We start from the raw sequence: 18394 nt of genomic DNA on the forward strand, positions 1-18394 counted from the left end.
CGATTCTAAATATATATGCACCCAATACAGGAGCACCCAGATATATAAGCAATATTAGACTGATCAACGAGATAGAAAATTAACAAGGACATCCAGGACTTGAACTCAGACCCGGAACAAGTAAACTTAATAAACATTTATAGAACTATCCACTTCAAATACACAAAACACACATTCTTATCAGTACCATATCACACCTATTCCAAAAGTGACTACATAATTGGAAGTAAATCACTCCTTACTCCTTAATAATTGCATAGCATTTCATAGGTTTAAATGAAATATTGGTTGGCTGCTTGTTTGCTATTTTCTTCCCTTATTCCTTCCTGTCTCCATTGTTAAGCACAATTATTGGCATAAAATAGGTTTTCAATTCCCATTTTTAGACTGCATTCTAGCCTGGGCAATAAAGCAATACTCCCATTCTCTCTCCCTCTTTCTCTTCCTTTTTCTTCCTCTTCTTCATTTTTTTTTTCTTTCTCTTTCTTCCTTTTTTTTTCCCTTTAAAAAAAAAAAATCTTTTGAATTCAGCTGTAAAAATGGCAAACCGTCCAGGACCCCTCTCCTCTGCGGAGTGCTTTCTTCTTTAGCTTATTAAACTTTTACTCTTTGTGTCCACACTCCTTAATTTTCTTGGTCATGAGACCATGAGCTTAGATAACACCTTAAACAATGAGACCAGTGACCCTGACCTGTTGCAGTTTATTTAAAATATTTTTCTTACTTTTTATTTATTTATTTACTTTGAGAAGGTCTTGCTCTGTTACCCAGGCTGCAGTGCAGTGGTGCAACCATGGCTCACTGTGGCCTCCAACTCCTGGGCTCCAGCGACATATCTGGCCTGCTTTATTTTTAATTTGAGTACTAGTGTGTTTGAACAACTTTAATCAAATGTATTTGCCATATTTTATTTTTCTTATCTTTCCAATTCTTTGCTTCTTTCTTAGGTAGAACATTTCTTTGAGGCTTAAATATCATGCTGCATTTGTCCTATGTCCTGCAAGTGTTTAAAAAAAAAAAAACAATACTGCAACTGTCTCTTTCTACAAATATATCTCTGTAATAAATTTCTAGTGATTGCTGGATAAAAGAACATTTGCATTTTAACACTGACAGCTGTTGTCAAACAATCTTCTTACTGTACACACACACACACAGTGCCACTGTATACTTGAATAACAACCCAAGCTGAATTGCCATTTATCTGCAATCTACCTTCCATCTCCTAAGCCTTTGTTTCCTCCATTTATTGATAAAATGTCTCCCCCTCATCCACTGTACTGCCATTACTAAATACCCAAATTCTCACAAGTCCTTTAAAGATTCACCTTGCCATGTGTGGTGGCTCACACCTGTAATCCCAGTATCTTGGCAGTCCAAGGCAGGAGGATCACTTGAGCTTAGGAGTTCAAGACCAGCCTAGGCAACATAGCAAGATACCCCTCTACAAAAAATTGTAAAAATTAGCTGGGCATGATGGAGAGTGCCTGTAGTCCCAGCAACGTGGGAGGTTGAGGTGGGAGGATCACTTGTTGAATGTACTCTCTTCTTTATGATCTTTAAAATGTCAATTTAAGTCATTATTTTTTTCTCAATAGGTCTACTTGAATCGACTATGCCTTCATCCAAAGTAAACAAACATTAAGTGGGAGCTTTAAAAAAAAAAATAAGTAAAAATCAACAACAACAAAAACCAAACCAGATTTTAAAATGGGCAAAGGACTTGGATGGATGTTACTCAAAAGAAAATATACAAATGGCAAATAAGCACATGAAAAAATCCTCAACATCACTAATCTTAGAGGAATGCAAATTGAATCTACTATGAATAACACCTCATACCCATTAGGATGCTATTATCAAAGAAACCAACAACAAGGGTTAGCAAGGATGCAGAGAAATCAAAATCCTTGGGCATTGTTGGTAGAACTGTGAAACAGTTAAACAGTATGGTAGATTATTTTTAAAAATGAACACAAACTAACCATTTGATCCAGCAAAACACTGATTATAAATTCAAAAGAAATGAAAACAGAGATTCAAATAGGTATTTGTGCACCCACGTTCATAGCAGAATTATTCAGAGTAACCAAAAGGTAGAAGCAATCCAAATGCCCATCTACAGATGAATGGATAAATGTGGTATATACATACAATCAAATATTATTTACCTTTAAAAACAAATAAATTCTAATACATATTGCAACACAGCTGAACTTAGAAGACATTACGCTAAGTGAAATAAAAGCCAGTAAAAAAAAGGGCAAATGTTACACTGATTTTACTTACATGAGGTACTAAAAGAATGAAAGTCATACAGAAAGAAAGTAATACTGGTTCCAGTGGCTAAGAGGGAGAGGAGAGAAGTCATTTTTTAATGGTTACAGGGTTTCAGTATGGGATGATAAAGTTCTGGAGAAGGATAGTGGTGACGGTTGCACAAAAATGTGAATGTACTCAATACCACTGAACTGTACACTTAGAAATGGTTAAAATGGCAAATTTTGTTACGGATGTTTCACCACAATAAAAAAATTAAACATAAAAAATGAGAAAAAACTAATATACATTTTACAGAATAAGAAATATGAACAGTTAATACATCTATAAAGAGATGCTCAATCTCACTATTAGAAAAATAAATACTAAAACAAGATATCACTGTTACTCTACTGGCAAAAAATATAAAGTACTGATAGACTCCAATGTTCACAAGAGTGCTGGAATATGCCACAGGTGGTGATATAAACTTTAAAAGAAGTTTTAGGCTTAGGTGGGAGGATCACTTGAGGTCAGAAGTTCTAGACCAGCCTGGGAAACATAGTGAGACCCCCATCTCTACAAAAAATTTAAAAATTAGCTTGGCATAGTGGTGTGCATCTTTACTCCTAGCTACTCAGGTGGCTGAGGTAGGAGGATAACTTGAGCCCAGAGGTCAATGCTGCAGGGAGTCATGATCACACCACTTTACTCCAGCCTGGTGACAGAGCGAGGCCCTGTCTCTTAATAAAAAAATTTTTTTTTTAATTTTGGAGAGCAAAAGGGCAGAATATATCGATATTTAAAATTGACAAAACTCAATTATATACCTCAAAATCTATGCTACAAAACCATTCTTACAAATGCAAAAAGATGTATGTACAGTATAAACAACCTAACTATTCTTCAATAGAGGAGTGGCAAAATAATTACAGTTACCACCACCAATACCACCAAGCACACACATAATAAAGAGATATTCTATATTCATGAATAGGAAGACAGTATTATCAAGATATCAGTTCTTTCCAACTTCAACTACAGATTCAATGCAATCCCAATCAAAATTTCAGCAAGTTATTGTAAGGATATCCACAAACTGATTATAAAGTTTATAAGCAGAAGCAAAAAAAAAAAAACTCAAAATAATAATAAAATACCAAAGAAGAAGAAGAAAGTTGGAGAACTAACACTATCAAACTTCAAGCCCTACTATAAAGCTACAGAAATCAATACAGTGTCATATTGGCAAATAGAACAGACTAATAGAGATCAATGGAACAGAACAGAGAGCTCAGAAATAGACACACATAAATATTATCAACTAATCTCTGAAAAGGAGCAGAGGCAATACAATGGAGATAGTCTTTTCAACAAATGGTGCTGGAACAACTGGACATCCACACGCAAAAAAATAAATCTAGACAGACTTTACATCATCCACAAACACTAAGTTAAAATGGATTACAGACCTGAATATAAAATGCAAAGTTACAAAACTCCTAGAACACAGAATAAAATCTAGATAACTTTGGGCTTGTTGATGACTTTTTAGATGCAATACCAAAGGCACAATTCACAAAAAGAACAAACTGATATGCTGGACTTCATTAAAATTAAAAATTTCTGCTCTGTAAACGACACTGTCAAGAGGATGAAAGACACAACCATAGTCTGGGAGAAAATATTTGCAAAAGGCATTTCAAATAGAGAACTGTTATCCAAAATCTACAAAGAACTCTTAAAACTCAAAAATAAGAACATAATCCAACTTAAAAAAAAAAAGGCCAAAAGACTTCAACCAGACACCTCACCCAAGAAGATATAAAGATAGCAAACAAGTATATGCAAAGATGTTCCATCACATGTAATCAGGGAAGAGAAATTAAAACAACAGTGAGAAACCACTACATACCTATCAGGGCAAGTTTCATTAATAAATCTTCATATTTCCTAAAATTTCTAGCCCAGTAACTTAAATTTATTAGACCAAATGTATCAACTCAAATGAAAATGTCACAATTGTACTTCTTAATAACTGTTTCATCTGAATAATAGATTGCATATGTATACTAAATACTGTATTTAAATATAAATGTGTCTTAGCATCCCATCCTCCAAATGACAAAGGTAGGACAATCAATCATTCATTTTTGTTCATTTTATTTTAAGATGCATTTTTATTTCCTCGTCCAATAAAGACCAAAAGTGCCACAACAAAAATTTAACCGATATTTGATATATTTGTTGTTACTTTCACATAGGCAAATCATAAAACCATACCACTCACCTTGAATGCTACCATTCTACAGCTCTCACATGTATTACCTTAGAAAGAAATAGATTAAGGACCCCTTCAAAAAAAAGTGGCATAGAAGTATATGCATAAAACACTGTATCACCAAAAAATGGTGGTTCTAACCAATGAAAAAACAATTCCTTAGACATAAATACCTACCACTTACAAAAACACCTGGGAAACTGGAGGTTTTCAATCAACAACTCCTTTTTTTGAATTTATTTTTAGTTTTTTTTAGATATTATAATACACATCTTTAATTTATAATCTACTCAGGTTAGTTCTAGTAAAATCTAGCAATGTTATACAATATAACTCCATTCTCTCCCCCTCTTCCTTTGTACAATATTGTCATATATATTACAAATTACATGTATGTTATAAACCTAACAACACATTGCTGTAATTATTGCTTAAACAATCTTACATTTTGTTTTTAAATTACGAGAATATATTTATTGTATTTACTAGAGCATTTCCAATGTTCTTCATTCCTTCCTATGAATTCAAGTTACCCTCTATTTCTTTGAGTATTACTTGTAAGGCAAGGATGAATTCTGTCAATTTTCCTGTCAATATCATTATTTCACCTTTATTTTTGAAATACAGTTTCAATGGATATAGAATTCTTGGTCAATAGTGGGTTTGTTTTTTGTCTTTTTGTCTTCCTTTCAGAACTAACTTTTTTTTTTTTTTTGAGACGGACTCTCGCTCTGTCGCCCAGGCTAGAGAGCAGTGGCTCAGCTCACTGCAACCTCTGCCTCCCAGTTCAAGCAATTCTCTTACCTCAGCCTCCTGAGTAGCTGGGACTACAGGCGAAGCTGTCACACCCAGCTAATGTTTTTGTTTTTGTTTTTTTTTAAGTAGAGACGGGGTTTCACCATGTTGCCCAAGCTGGTCACAAACTCCTGAGCTCAGGCAATCAACCGTCTCAGCCTCCCAAAGTGCTGGGATTACAGGTGTGAGCTCCTTTCAGAACTTTGAATGTGTCATTGCACTGCCTTCTGGCCTCCACTGTTTCTGATGAGAAGTCAACCAAGAGTATTATTCTCTTGTACATGAGAAGTCATTTTTCTCTTGTTGCCTACAAGATTTTCTTTCCATCTAAGGGATCCAGCAGGTTGCCCATACCATGTCTAGTATGGGTGGTTGTCTTTTGTGTTTATCTTACTTAAGGTTCACTAAGGCTTCTGGTTCTGAGTGTTTTTAATCAAATTTGGAAAATTCTCAGCTATTATTTCTTCAAATTTGTTTTTCTACCACTTTCTTTCTCTTCACCTGGGAGTCCTATTACATGCATGCTTTGGAACACTTGACACTGACCCACAGATCTCAGAGGTTCTATTCTTTTTTTCTCCAAACGTTTTTCTCTATTCTTTGGACTGGACAATTTCTGTTAATTTTTTCAAATCTACCAACTCTTCTATCATCTCAGATCTACTTTTGAGCCAATGTAAAGAAAGTTCATTTCAATTATACTTTCCAACTCTAGGGTTTCTATTTGTTTTTTTCTTTGCTTGTATGAGATGGAGTTTCACTCTGTTGGCCAGGCTGGTGTAAAACAGTATCTTGCTTACTGCAGCCTCCACCTCCTAGGTTCAAGCAATTCTCCTACCTCAGCCTCCCGGGTAGCTGGACTATGGGCACATACCACCAGGCCTGGCTAATTTTTTTAAAATTTATTTATTTTTAGTAGAGATGGGGTGTTACCATGTTGCCCAGGCTGGTCTCGAACTCCTGACCTCAAGTGATCTGCCCACCTCAGCCTCCCAAAATGGTGGGATTACAGGCATGAGCCACCACACTTGGCTACCATTTGGTTATTATAGTTTCTATTATTGAGACTACTATGTAACTCATTGTGAGGATTTAATTCTTTGAAAACCCTTTCCTTCAATTCTCTTAACATACTTGTAATAAATGTTTTGATGTTACTGCTAAATCTAATATCTAGGCCCATTAAGAGTCCATTTCTACTATTTTTTCCCCTTGTATGGGTCACACTTCCTGTTTCATTGTACATCTAGTAATTTGTGGTTGAAAACCGTATATTTTGATAATATATTATAGCAAAACCAGATTCTGTTGAACTTTTCTGAGGGTTGTTACCTTTTCCAATTTGTTTGCATTTAGTAACTTGCCTGGACTTACACTGAGGAAATTGTCTTCTCAACAGAGTGCAGCCTCTGATAACTCTATTCCATTGCTTTATTCTTATTTTCAATATTTCAGCCTGGCTCTCTAGGGGCTACCTCTTGTCTGTATAGTTTGTGGGTAAACCAATAATTTGGGCACAGATCATGCCGAAACACCTAAGCCTATAAGGTTTTCCTTTTACTTTCTGCTAAATGTGTGTAGATTGGGGAATGCATTCAGAATTGCAACCAGCACTCAAGTTTGGGCTCTGCTCAGTCTCTCCTGCATATATGTAGTTTTTCTGTCATCTAGGGATGTGTAGAGAGATGGTATCTCAGTCTTTCTATGGCTGTAATGCAAGATCTCCCTGTTAAATTTCTGACTAATCCATCACTTGCCTTGAACTGGGAATGCAACCTTGGTCTAACAAAGGTACAGGTTTTACCTATCTGTTCCCAACCAAATCCGTTCCTTTTGATTGGCAAAGGCAAAAGTTTTTGTGCCTTCCCTCTCCCCCAGTAAAGAATTAAATATGCTCATCTGGCAACACAGGTGGTATTTTCATGGCCAATCTAGACTAGAAAGCTCGGTTATCACCAACATAGGTTAGGGAGAAGAAGGGAAGTGATACAAACAGCTATAGGAAGAGGGGCCAGAAATGGTTGTTTTTTGACAGTTCTGTCCAGTTTAATGCCTTTTTAAAAAAATTCCTCTTTAGTAAAGAGGAATCACTAACCATTTCACACTGCCACTACCAGAAGTCCTCTTAACATTTACTTTTGGAAGAATGAGAACATTTTACAGGTCCTTAGGGCTATTCTAAAATGCTGATTTCTCAAAACTGTCAGGTTTTGCAAAATCAGCTTTTAGAATAGCCCTAAGGACCTTTACATGCATCTCTATTGACAGCAAAAAAATACATTAAAAATCGCAAAAATGAGGCTGGGTGCAGTGGCTCACACCTGTAATCCTAGCACTTTGGGAGGCTGAGGTGGGCAGACTGCCTGAGCTCAGTAGTTCAAGACCAGCCTGGGCAACATGGTGAAACCACCTCTCTATTAAAATACTAAAAATTAGCTGGACATGGTGGCATGCACCTGTCATCCCAGCTACTCGGGAGGCTGAAGCAGGTCAATTGCTTGAACCCGGGAGGCGGAGGTTGCAGTGAGCCCAGATAGCGGCACTGCACTCCAGCCTGAGGGACACAGTAAGACACCGTCTTCAAAAAAAAAAATCACAAAAATAAATATTTCTTAAAAGCCATAATAATTATTTAATAATTCACAAGATTATTTGTGGACTGTTCCTTTGTGGTGACCAATAAAGCATGACTGAAGCTGAAGGCCCAAAGACAATGCTCAACAAAGGCAGAGCCATGGGGATAAAATATATCTTCCCTTAAACCTAGCTGTCTTTTCAGTGTATTTTTCCACTCTCAATAGCGCCTCTCCAGGTGTCTACAGCTTTCACACTCTTACTTTCTGTATTAATTCATATTGCTGCTGTAAGAAATTACTACAAGTTTGGTGACTTAAAATAACACGGGTTGATCATCCTATAGTTCTGCAGGTCAGAAGTCTGACACAGGTCTCACAAGGCTAAATTCAAGGTGTCAGCAAGGCTGTGTTCCTTCAGGAGGCTCCAGCGGAGAATCTATTCCTGGCCTTTTCCAGTTTCTAGAGGCTTACCCTCATTACTTGGCTTTTGGCCCTCCTCTTCCATCTTCAAAACCTGCATCACTGGGACCAGTTCTTCTCACAGCAATATGACCCTAACTCTCCTCTGTCTCCCTATTCCAATTTTAAGAACTCTTGTGATTACACTGGGACCACCCAGATAATCCAGGATAAATCTCCCTAACTTAAAGTCGACTGCTAAGCAATGTTAATTCCATCTGCTCCCTTAATCCATCTTGCCACATAACTTATATTCACAGGTTCTAAGATTTAGGATGTGGACCATCTCTGGGGACTAGTTGGGCTCATTATCTTGCCTACCACACCTTCCTATTAAAAACTCTGCTTATGAATTTACATTTGGACATAAATGTTGGCTACGGTTAAAATCTATGTCATTTCCAGGGTTATTTATATTATGAAAAATAATCAAGATAATAAATCTGTAACGATGGTTTTGGGAAACACCCACTAGAAGGCATTTAAAGAAAAAGAAGTGTTTAAAGGATAGGTATATTAGAAGGCTGCAAGACACATTTGGCAAATCACATCATTAAGATCAATTACACTGCCAAGAACATAAAATTGATCATGCCCACATATCTTTTAAAGTCCATTTTTATAAAACACCCTTAACAAAGTTAAATAGTCTTGAAGCTAATCTGGGAGGTGTTTGATATGAAAACTGAAACTAGAAGATCTCAAAATAGATATAGATCACAGACAAACTCAAACTACCAAAATTGAGCATTGAACATAAATGCCAAAAATCTATTTTCTAGAATTTGATTTGAAAATCTAAGTAAATCATATATTAATTTTAAATTACTCTGACAGGGTCAACCTATACTAATTGTATGTTTATGGTATAGTTGAATATAAATAATTAAAGATGCCTATATTACAAAATTGTTTTCAGATTTTCACCATCATTGCTTTAATTCTGGTTTAACTTTTTCTAATTTAAATTTAAATAAATGTATAGGTGAAAACTTCTATGCATGTTACTCTTCAGTATCTCTGACACATTACAAGTAATTTGTATCCTTGAAATTTTTGAGACATTCACTTATTAACAGTTACAACAAAAATTCTATGAATAAAACAGAAGTAGAAGAATATTATGAAATCCTCTTAAGATACGCAGTTCACATGAGTCTTAAAATATCTACATACCAAAGTCCTTTTCATCTTTCCCCATTCCCAACTCTCTGCTCCCATACCCAACCTTACCAAACTACCTGCAAGTTTCAAAAGTTTATTTAAACATCATCACCTCTACGAATGCTTTCCTTCTGCTTCAAGTGTCTTTTTACCTAACTTATTAGTTAAGTTTATTCACCTGGCTTATTCTCACTTGTCTTTCAGGATTCAGGTGAGGTATCACCTTGTCTGGAAACATTTTCCTGACTTAATCTGTCTGAATTACAAGTACTTCCTATGAGTTTGCATCAAACCTTGTGTTCTGCCCTCTATGAGGGCATTTATCACAAAATGTTATTGTTGTCTACTCCCTTTATACTAATGCCAAAGATTACTAAGGCAGGAACCATGTTTTATCCTTGATATTCCCATATCTGGATCACAATAAATGTTTAAAAATAACATTTGTTGAATAAAAGAAAATACACATACTTTTAATATGCCTAATTTTTAAACAGTTCTCAAAAGCTTTGTTGTTGGCTTTCTAAACTTTAAGAAAGATCAAGTAAGACAAAACTGAAAGTGACTTCCAACCATATGACATGACTTCCAACCAACTGACATGACACAGACCCTCCCTGCCCCAAAACACAAAGAAATACCTCATCAAATATGACAATTTTGTAAAATACACAGCTGAATTTGAAAGAATAAAAAGGAGTTTCTGGATAACAGAAACAAACAGTATACTGAAAGGCAAAAGTGAGCATAGAAGGTGACTGAAAAATACCAGGGGAAGATCAGGTCTGGCTATAGGCCCTACCAGCTGAGCAGCGGGGGCTGGGATTTTACAGGGTAAGCCTTTTACTGTTAAAAGTCTGTTAGTTTGACTTATAAAAATGTTTGCAAAAGCTGAGTATGCTGTGCTAGACTGGAAAGAACAAGAATGATGAAAGAAAAGTCTGTTTATGTCTGACAATACCATGTATTTTAGCCTAGCAGTCATATGTGAATTATATAACTCTGAGATGATGAGGTATACCCAGGCCAGGAAAAGCGGTCTCTGGCACGTATCTAGATTAGGCTATGTCTAAGAATGTTCCAGTCTCATGATAAATATAAATAAGGCTAGGCCCAGAAACTCGGCTTCCAGAAGCACAATATCACTCCGATATTATCATCCACAACTGTGCCTCTGCTTATGAGGCCCTGGGACTTGGAAGCTGCATATCTTTCTGATAAGGTTACCAATTTCTCTGCTATATAACCTAAACACACAAGCTTCCTTCTATATCCTTTAGATTTAGGTTTATTCCATCAATCCAAATCACTATCACTATGGAGGTTGTAATGTTTTGAATGACTTCTCAGGGATATGGGTATACATGAGGCAAGGAACTGGAACTGAGACCTCTGCTTAAATCCTAGACCCTAGAAGGAATTGACAACTCCATAAAATGAGAATGCCAGGCCCAGAAAGTTTCAAAGGCAAATTCTATCAAACAGTTAAAAAAGAAAAAAATCAATTTTACATACTCTCTCAAAGAAAATAGAAGAAAACAAAATACTTAAATACTTTCTGACTCACACTATGAGGCCAACATTACTCTGATACCAAAATCAAAGCATGAGAAAAGAAAACTACAGACCAACGTCCCTCATGAACACAGACACCTAAGTCCTCAACAAACTATTAGCGTATCAAATACAGCAATACACACACACACACAGAAATACAAATTATACCACAAAGAAGTGGAGTTTATCTTGAGAATGCAAAGCTGGTTATGTATCCAAAAATCAATCAATGCAATCAACATATTAAAAATCTAAAGAAAAAAAAAACAAACAATCATATCAATTTAAACAGAAAAAGCATTTGACAAAATCCAACATCAATTCATAATAAAAAACTCTTAGCAAAGCAGAAACAAAAGGAAACTTTCTCAATCTGATAACGCGCATTTATGATAAAACCTACAGCTAACATCATACTTAATGGTAAAAGACTAACTGCTTTCCCCCTGAGATGAGCAAATCCTATTCAATATTTTACTGGAAGCTCTAGCCAGTTTTAAAAAGAAAAAAAAAATGACTAGATTGCTTGATGGTATGTTGCAATATGTATTTTTAAAAAAGAATGGAGATTAGAAAGAAAATAAAACTATCCATATTCAGAGACAATGACTGTATATATAGAAAATCCCAAAGAAATGACAACTCCCAGAACTAGTAATTGAGGTTAGCAAGGTTACAGGATACAAGGTCAACCCCTCAACATCAGCCATATTCCTACATACTAGTAATGAACAACTGGAAATGAAAAAAATTAAAAATATCATTATAATAGCTCCTTTATAAAAAAGCAGCAAGTAGAAACATAATATAACATTTATAGGATCTTCATGCTGAAAACTGTAAAACACTGCTGAAAGAAATCAGGTAAGATCTAAATATCAAAATGGATATACTGAGATTAGGGGTTTTTCCACCACCCCTTTTGCCAACCAGGTAATGGATCTGCTACCACCATCCCCAGCATCCATGAACAGCTGCTTTCACCCTCATATTTTGAATAATTTCAAAATAAAATAATTTTTTAATAGGAGAAAGATTTGTGCTTAGAGCAAAAAGTCCTCAGATATGGCACCAAAAGCACAACCCATAAAATTAAAAATTAATAAAATTGAACTTCACTCAATTTTAAAACTTTTGTTTTAGAAAAGACATCATAAGAGAAATGAAAAGATAAGTTACAGTCTTATCTGTTACAAGCAACCCAATTAAACTATGTGCAAAAGACTTGGACACTGTAATATAGAGAAAATATACATGGGCAAATAAACGCATGAAAGATTTCAAAATTAAAATTAGGATGAGAGGCTGGGTGTGGTGGCTCATGCCTATAATCCTAGCACTTTGGGAGACCCAGGCGGGTGGATCACCAGGTCGGGAGTTCAAGACCAGCCTAGCCAAGATGGTGAAACCCCGTCTCTACTAAAAATATAAAAATTAGCCAGGCACAGTGGTAGGTGCCTATAATCCCAGCTACTTGGGAGGCTGAGGAAGGAGAATCGCTTGAAGCCAGGAGGCGGAGGTTGCAGTGGGCCAAGATCTCGCCACTGCACTCTAGCCTGGGAGACAGAGCAAGACTCTGTCTCCAAAAAAAAAAAAAAAAAAATACATATTAGGATGAGATCCCACTATGTACCCACTAGAAATGGCTAAAAAAAAAAAAAAATACTGACAATACCAAGTGCTGGTAAGGATGTAGAAACTGGAACTTTCATACATTGTTGGTGGGAATGCAAAATGGTACAGCTACTCTAGAAATGTTTTGCAGTTTCCTATAAACATACACTTACCACATGACTTAGCAATCCCACTCTAGGTATCTACCCAAGTGAAATGAAAATGCATTTTCACACAAAAATCTGCATACAAATATTTACAGTATAGCTCTGTTTAAAAATGCCAAAGCCTAGAAACAATCCTAATATCCCTCAACAAATGAATGAGTAAACAGTGTGGTATATCCTTACAATAAAATATTACTCAGCAATAAAAAGGAACAAACTATTGATAAGCAGAATCACCTCAAAGGATTTCAAAGGCACCATGCTGAGTTGTAAAAGCCAGTCACAAATGGTTATATACAGTAATTCTATTTATATATCGAATTCTATTTACATACAGTAGACTCCTATTTATATGACACTCTCAAAAGGACAGAACTATAGTGACATAGAAAGATCACAGATTCCAGGAATTATAAGTGGGGAGCGTGGCCAAGTACAGTGTGGCTCACACCTATAATCCCAGCATTTTGGGACACTGAGGTAGGAGGATCATTTGAGGCCAAAAGTTTAAGACCAGCCCAGGCAACATAGCAAGACGCTGTCTCTACAAAAAATTAAAAAACTACCGCCTGTAATCCTCGCTACTCAAGAGGTTGAGGCAGAAGGATCACTTGAATCCAGGAGAGACTGCACCACAGCAATCACTGCCAGCCTGGGTGACAGACCTGTCCCTTAAAGAATAAAAAAAAAAACAAAACAGTGGGAAGAGTGTGCCTATGCCTAAGAGACAAAAGGGACAACAAGGGGTTTTTGGTGGCAGGGGCAAGGGGGTGTTACGGAACTGTTCTATCTCCTGATTTTAGTACTAGTAAAAAACTAAACAGTGTTGAAGTTCAGAGAACTGTTCGCCTCCACAAAAAAGTCCATTTTCCTATATGTTAATATAAAAAATATTTTTAAAAGTAAATGGAAACAAAAAAAGAAAAAAAAAAGTAAATGGAAAGGTTACAAAAGAACACCCTACTAACAAGTTATTTATATTAATATACAGAAAGGTTTTCATTACTTCATTTAGTATTTTGACCACGGACTATGTGTCAGTTTGAGGAAATACATATCAAAAGGCCGAAATCATGTAACAGCATTTAGATTTTGATAAACATACTAAAAGCCATTATCTTATTTGATCCTCACAACTACCTGAAAGTGCATATTATCTATCATTCTTACTTTACCAGTGTAGAAACAAACTACAAGAAATCAAGTAACTTGCCCAAAGTTGTAGAAATACTAAGTGACTGAGCTAGGAATTAAACCTAATTCAGTATGTAGCCAAACAGCAAGTGTTAAATTAATGTTGAATGAATGAATGCAGACAAAGCTCATGCTCTGATACTATGCTGCCTTTTGATAAATTCAGTCATGTTAAATGTACATATTCATATTTTAAAAGGCCAGAATAGCATGTGGAAGGATTAAATTACATTAATACATGTAATTATTAAATTTCTTTTTTAGTTGTTTAAGTTGCTTAAGTGCACAATTTTTAAAAGGTCATACTAAAAGAGGAATATTTATGAAACAGTATACAATTTACCTGCATTTGCAAATAATTTTTTTTAAGTACTACACAGCCTATTTACTATATGAAATGAAGAAAAAGATAAACACACATAGTATCATTTTCCCCTCCCTTAGAATTCTTCTTTAATTAAAAAAAATTGAAAGGCCAACTGATACCAATAGAATAATTTCAAACCAGTATATAAACTTCCTTTAACTAGGTCTCCTTTCTTAAGCATATACTCTTTTTACTAGGGCCATTCTGGTGGTAGTATGTTTTAAGACCCCTCCATCCAAAATAAGCAAGTTCAAAGACACTTGGAATAACTGAAAAAGATGGAAGAAACCTTTTAAATGTAATATAAATAGTCCCCCCTTATCTGTGGGAGATAAGTTCCAATACCCCTAGTGGATGCTTGAAACTGCAGATGGTATGAAACCTTGTGTGCACTGTTTTTTCCTATGTATGTATACCAATAAAACAATTATGACAATATTTTGTAATAAAAGTTATATAAATGTGGTCTCTCTCTCTCTCAAGATATTTCACTGTACTATACTCACCCATCTGATAACCAAGGTGGCTACTAAATGCCTTTGGGGCAGGTAGTGTATACAGTGTAGATACACTGGACAAAGGCATGATTCACCTCCAGGGCTGAATGGCCCAAGACTTCACCATGTTACTCAGAATAGCATGCGATTTAAAACTTGTTGTTTTTGTCTGAAATTTTCCATTTAATATTTTCAGACTACACTTGACCTCAGGTAACTGAAACTGCAGAAAGCAAAACTGTAGATACCTTAGGTAGGGAAGACTGTACCTCTTATATTAATGTATCACATTTATAGTTTAAACACAGTGAGTTTTGATTTTATCACATAACAGATCAATATCCAATACATTGAGTTTATTTCAATATTCAGTAATATGTATTAAAATTTCTATGATATTTAAATGTTCTATGCTTGTCATGAGACTACTGTAAAGCACTACCCTGGATTATGAAATATATTGTTCAGAAAAGATGAACCAGCAGGCCTGTGACTGCTATCCCTAAAAAAGCCTGCTTGCAGAAAGGCAATCAGTATACTGAAGGGATATCTCCACTTCCATGTTTACTGCAGCAGTATTCACAATAACCAAGATATGGAATCAACCTAAATACCCATCAACAGATGAATGAATAAAGAAAATGTGGTACATATACACAATGGAATATTATTCAGCCATAGAAAGAATGAAATCCTGTCATTTACAACAACATAGAAGGAACTGGAAGACATTTAAGTGAAATAAGCTAGGCACAGAAAGACAAGTATTACACCTGTTTTCACTAATATGTGAGAGCTAAAAAAAAAGTGAACTCATGGAGATAAGAGAACAGAATGATGTTAGTGTTTTATGGATAGTTATTTAAGTGTGTAAACATGGGTTAGAAGTGGGAGGCTAGGTAGAAGTTTTACAAGAACATTTAAGATGGCCAGGGGGCCTAAAAAGACTAGATATGGGAGGTAATTAAGAGATGACATATCTCTAAGTAGAATTACCAGAGGCTTAGTGGGGATGGGGCATAAACAGGAGATGGTAAATGGGACAAAAATACAGTTAAATAGAAGAAGTAAGATCTAGCATTCAGTAGCAAAATAGGCTACCTATACTTAACAATTTGTTGTATTTTTCAAGATAACTAAAAGAATGTAATTGGAACGTTTAATTGCCAACTCCATCACCTCAAGCATTTATCATTTCTTTTGAAAAAAGATAAGTATGCACAACTATTACATATCCACAATAATTAAAAAGAAAAAACAAACCAAAAAAATAAAAAAGAAAAACCTGTTTGCAAGGTTAGCTCTTGGCCAATATCTGGGAATTGGGATTTGAGGGAGAGCTCTGATCATTCCCAGAACTGATTACGCTACTCACTAAGCCTAACTTGTTTATGCAAACAATGCGATTTATGTTGCATACCTGCTTTCCTTCTGGGAGCCTGAAATTTTGGTATATACCAGTTAAAGTGTGCTTATATGACCAGCCCCCTAATTAAAAACCCAGGGTGCTGAGCATTTAACATTGTTCCTGATAGACATTGTTTCACATAGGTTGTCACAACTTGTTGCTGAGGGAAATGAATACATCTTGCCTGACTCCATTAGGAAAGGGCTCTTAAAGCTTGTACTTCCTCTGGACTTTGCCTCATGTGCCTCTTCCCTCTGCAGATTTTGCCTTGCATCCTGTCTCTGTAATAAATCAGCTGCTGAGTCCTCTGAGTCTTCTTTGCAAATCAGTGAACTTCGGGGCAGTGTTGCGGTCTCCTGCAACGCACATAACTAAAAGATATCTGAGTAAAATAGATACCTACCATCTTACCAGGCAATGTGCTCTTGGAGGAAAGTCATTATTCATACACAGCAAATCTTGCATAGATTGTGGAATAACATCTACAAAAACATATGATAATAAAAAAAGTTAGTGTGTTCATTATCAGGCAGAGTTCTAAAATATGCTTTGAGGATAAACATGTCTTGCTAGACCATGAAGTTATGATATTGTTTTAAGATTTATATGTAAAGATAGCTCTTGAGTAGGGGGAGAGGGATTTCTCTCTCATTTTTTTTTTCTTCAAACAAAAGTAGTTTGTTACCATTAGTTACAAACTCAATCACGACCAAATTAAAAGAAAACTGCACTGTACATGTACACATGAAACAATGCCTTAACTAGCTTGCAATTCATTCACCTTCATTGTGCTACAGTCCCTTTCATCTGCTCATCTCAGAATACGGATTCTAAGCCTCTTTACTACAGCAGCTTTTCCTTGATGTATGATCTTCCCCTAAATTAACAGCATTTAAAGGTGGGGCGCAGTGACTCACGCCTGTAATCCCAGCACTTTGGGAGGCCGAGGTGGGTGGATCACAAGGTCAAGAGATCGAAACCATCCTGGCCAACATGGTGAAACCCTGTCTTTACTAAAAATACAAAAATTAGCTGGGTGTGGTGGCGCGCACCTGTAGTCCCAGCTTCTCAGGAGGCTGAGGCAGGATAATCACTTGAACCTGGGAGGCAGAGGTTGCAGTGAGCCGAGATCGTGCCACTGCACTCCAGCCTGGGTGACTGAGCGAGACTCTGTCTCAAAAAAAAAATTAATAGCACTTAAATTTTCGATATCTTGAATAGTTTCCTTCATTAACTGGCAGAATGCTGAACCCGAAAATTGCTAGGCTATTATGAGACCTCCCACCAACTGCACACACTTCCCTCTTCCTCTTAAGTTTCTCATATTCACATTCTGGCTTAATTATTTTATTTTGCTGTATAATTACCTTCCATATGTGTATATATGGTTAATGTTATCTGTCCTGGTTTATGAATCTGAATGTACATGTTATCTAATTGTTTTGTTTCTAAGAAGAATATACATAATAGAAAAGGTGACATAATTCTATTCCTATACAAGAAAAGGCACAGATATTTCATGTCTGAGCTTAAAAATGATAATCTGTTATAATCATAAAAAATTTAACATTCTGCCTATTTATTTGCTGAGTCAATAAAGAAGGGTATTTAATTTGCAGCTCCAAAGTTCATGTTTATTCAGTATCTTGCTCACTCACTGTTATGTACTAGTTTACCTAAGAACAGAAGATTTTGGATGATTTGACCTATTAACAATTACAGACACCATTTATTGAGTATCTGTCATGGTAAAGTACTGAGATAGTTGCTTATGTACAATTTCTTATTAAATCTTCACATTAGCCCTCCACGTAGTATTACTTCATTTTACATCTGAGATACTCAAGCTTAGAAGGGTCAACCAACTAGCAAGTAGAAAAAAACAAAATTTTAATCCACTTGTTTTGACTCCAAAATCTGGAGTAAATCCAAAATACTAACCTCTAATCAACAGACAGATTTTCCTTTATTTGTAATCCTTCAAAGCTAAACTTTTTTGTTTAATTCTCCATAACACCTTCTCTGATCTCCCAATTAAAAGTAATATTTTCTCCTC

The 18394-nt window shown here is 35.7% G+C and overlaps 1 protein-coding gene across 2 annotated transcripts in view; it reads right to left on the reverse strand.

Moving 5' to 3' along the window:
* Positions 1–18394, reverse strand: part of RAB3GAP1 (RAB3 GTPase activating protein catalytic subunit 1) — a 103809-nt gene that overhangs the window by 53526 nt on the left and 31889 nt on the right. For both annotated transcript variants that reach the window (XM_012468455.2, XM_012468454.2), the window contains exon 5: positions 16742–16820. In XM_012468455.2, the coding sequence (XP_012323878.1) occupies positions 16742–16820 (79 nt within the window). The remainder of the gene's footprint in view (positions 1–16741; positions 16821–18394) is intronic.

The sequence above is a fragment of the Aotus nancymaae genome, unplaced genomic scaffold (genome assembly GCF_030222135.1).
Source record: "Aotus nancymaae isolate 86718 unplaced genomic scaffold, 86718_ANA_hifiasm-v0.15.2.pri h1tg000029l, whole genome shotgun sequence".
In the NCBI taxonomy this organism is placed as follows: Eukaryota; Metazoa; Chordata; class Mammalia; order Primates; family Aotidae; genus Aotus; species Aotus nancymaae.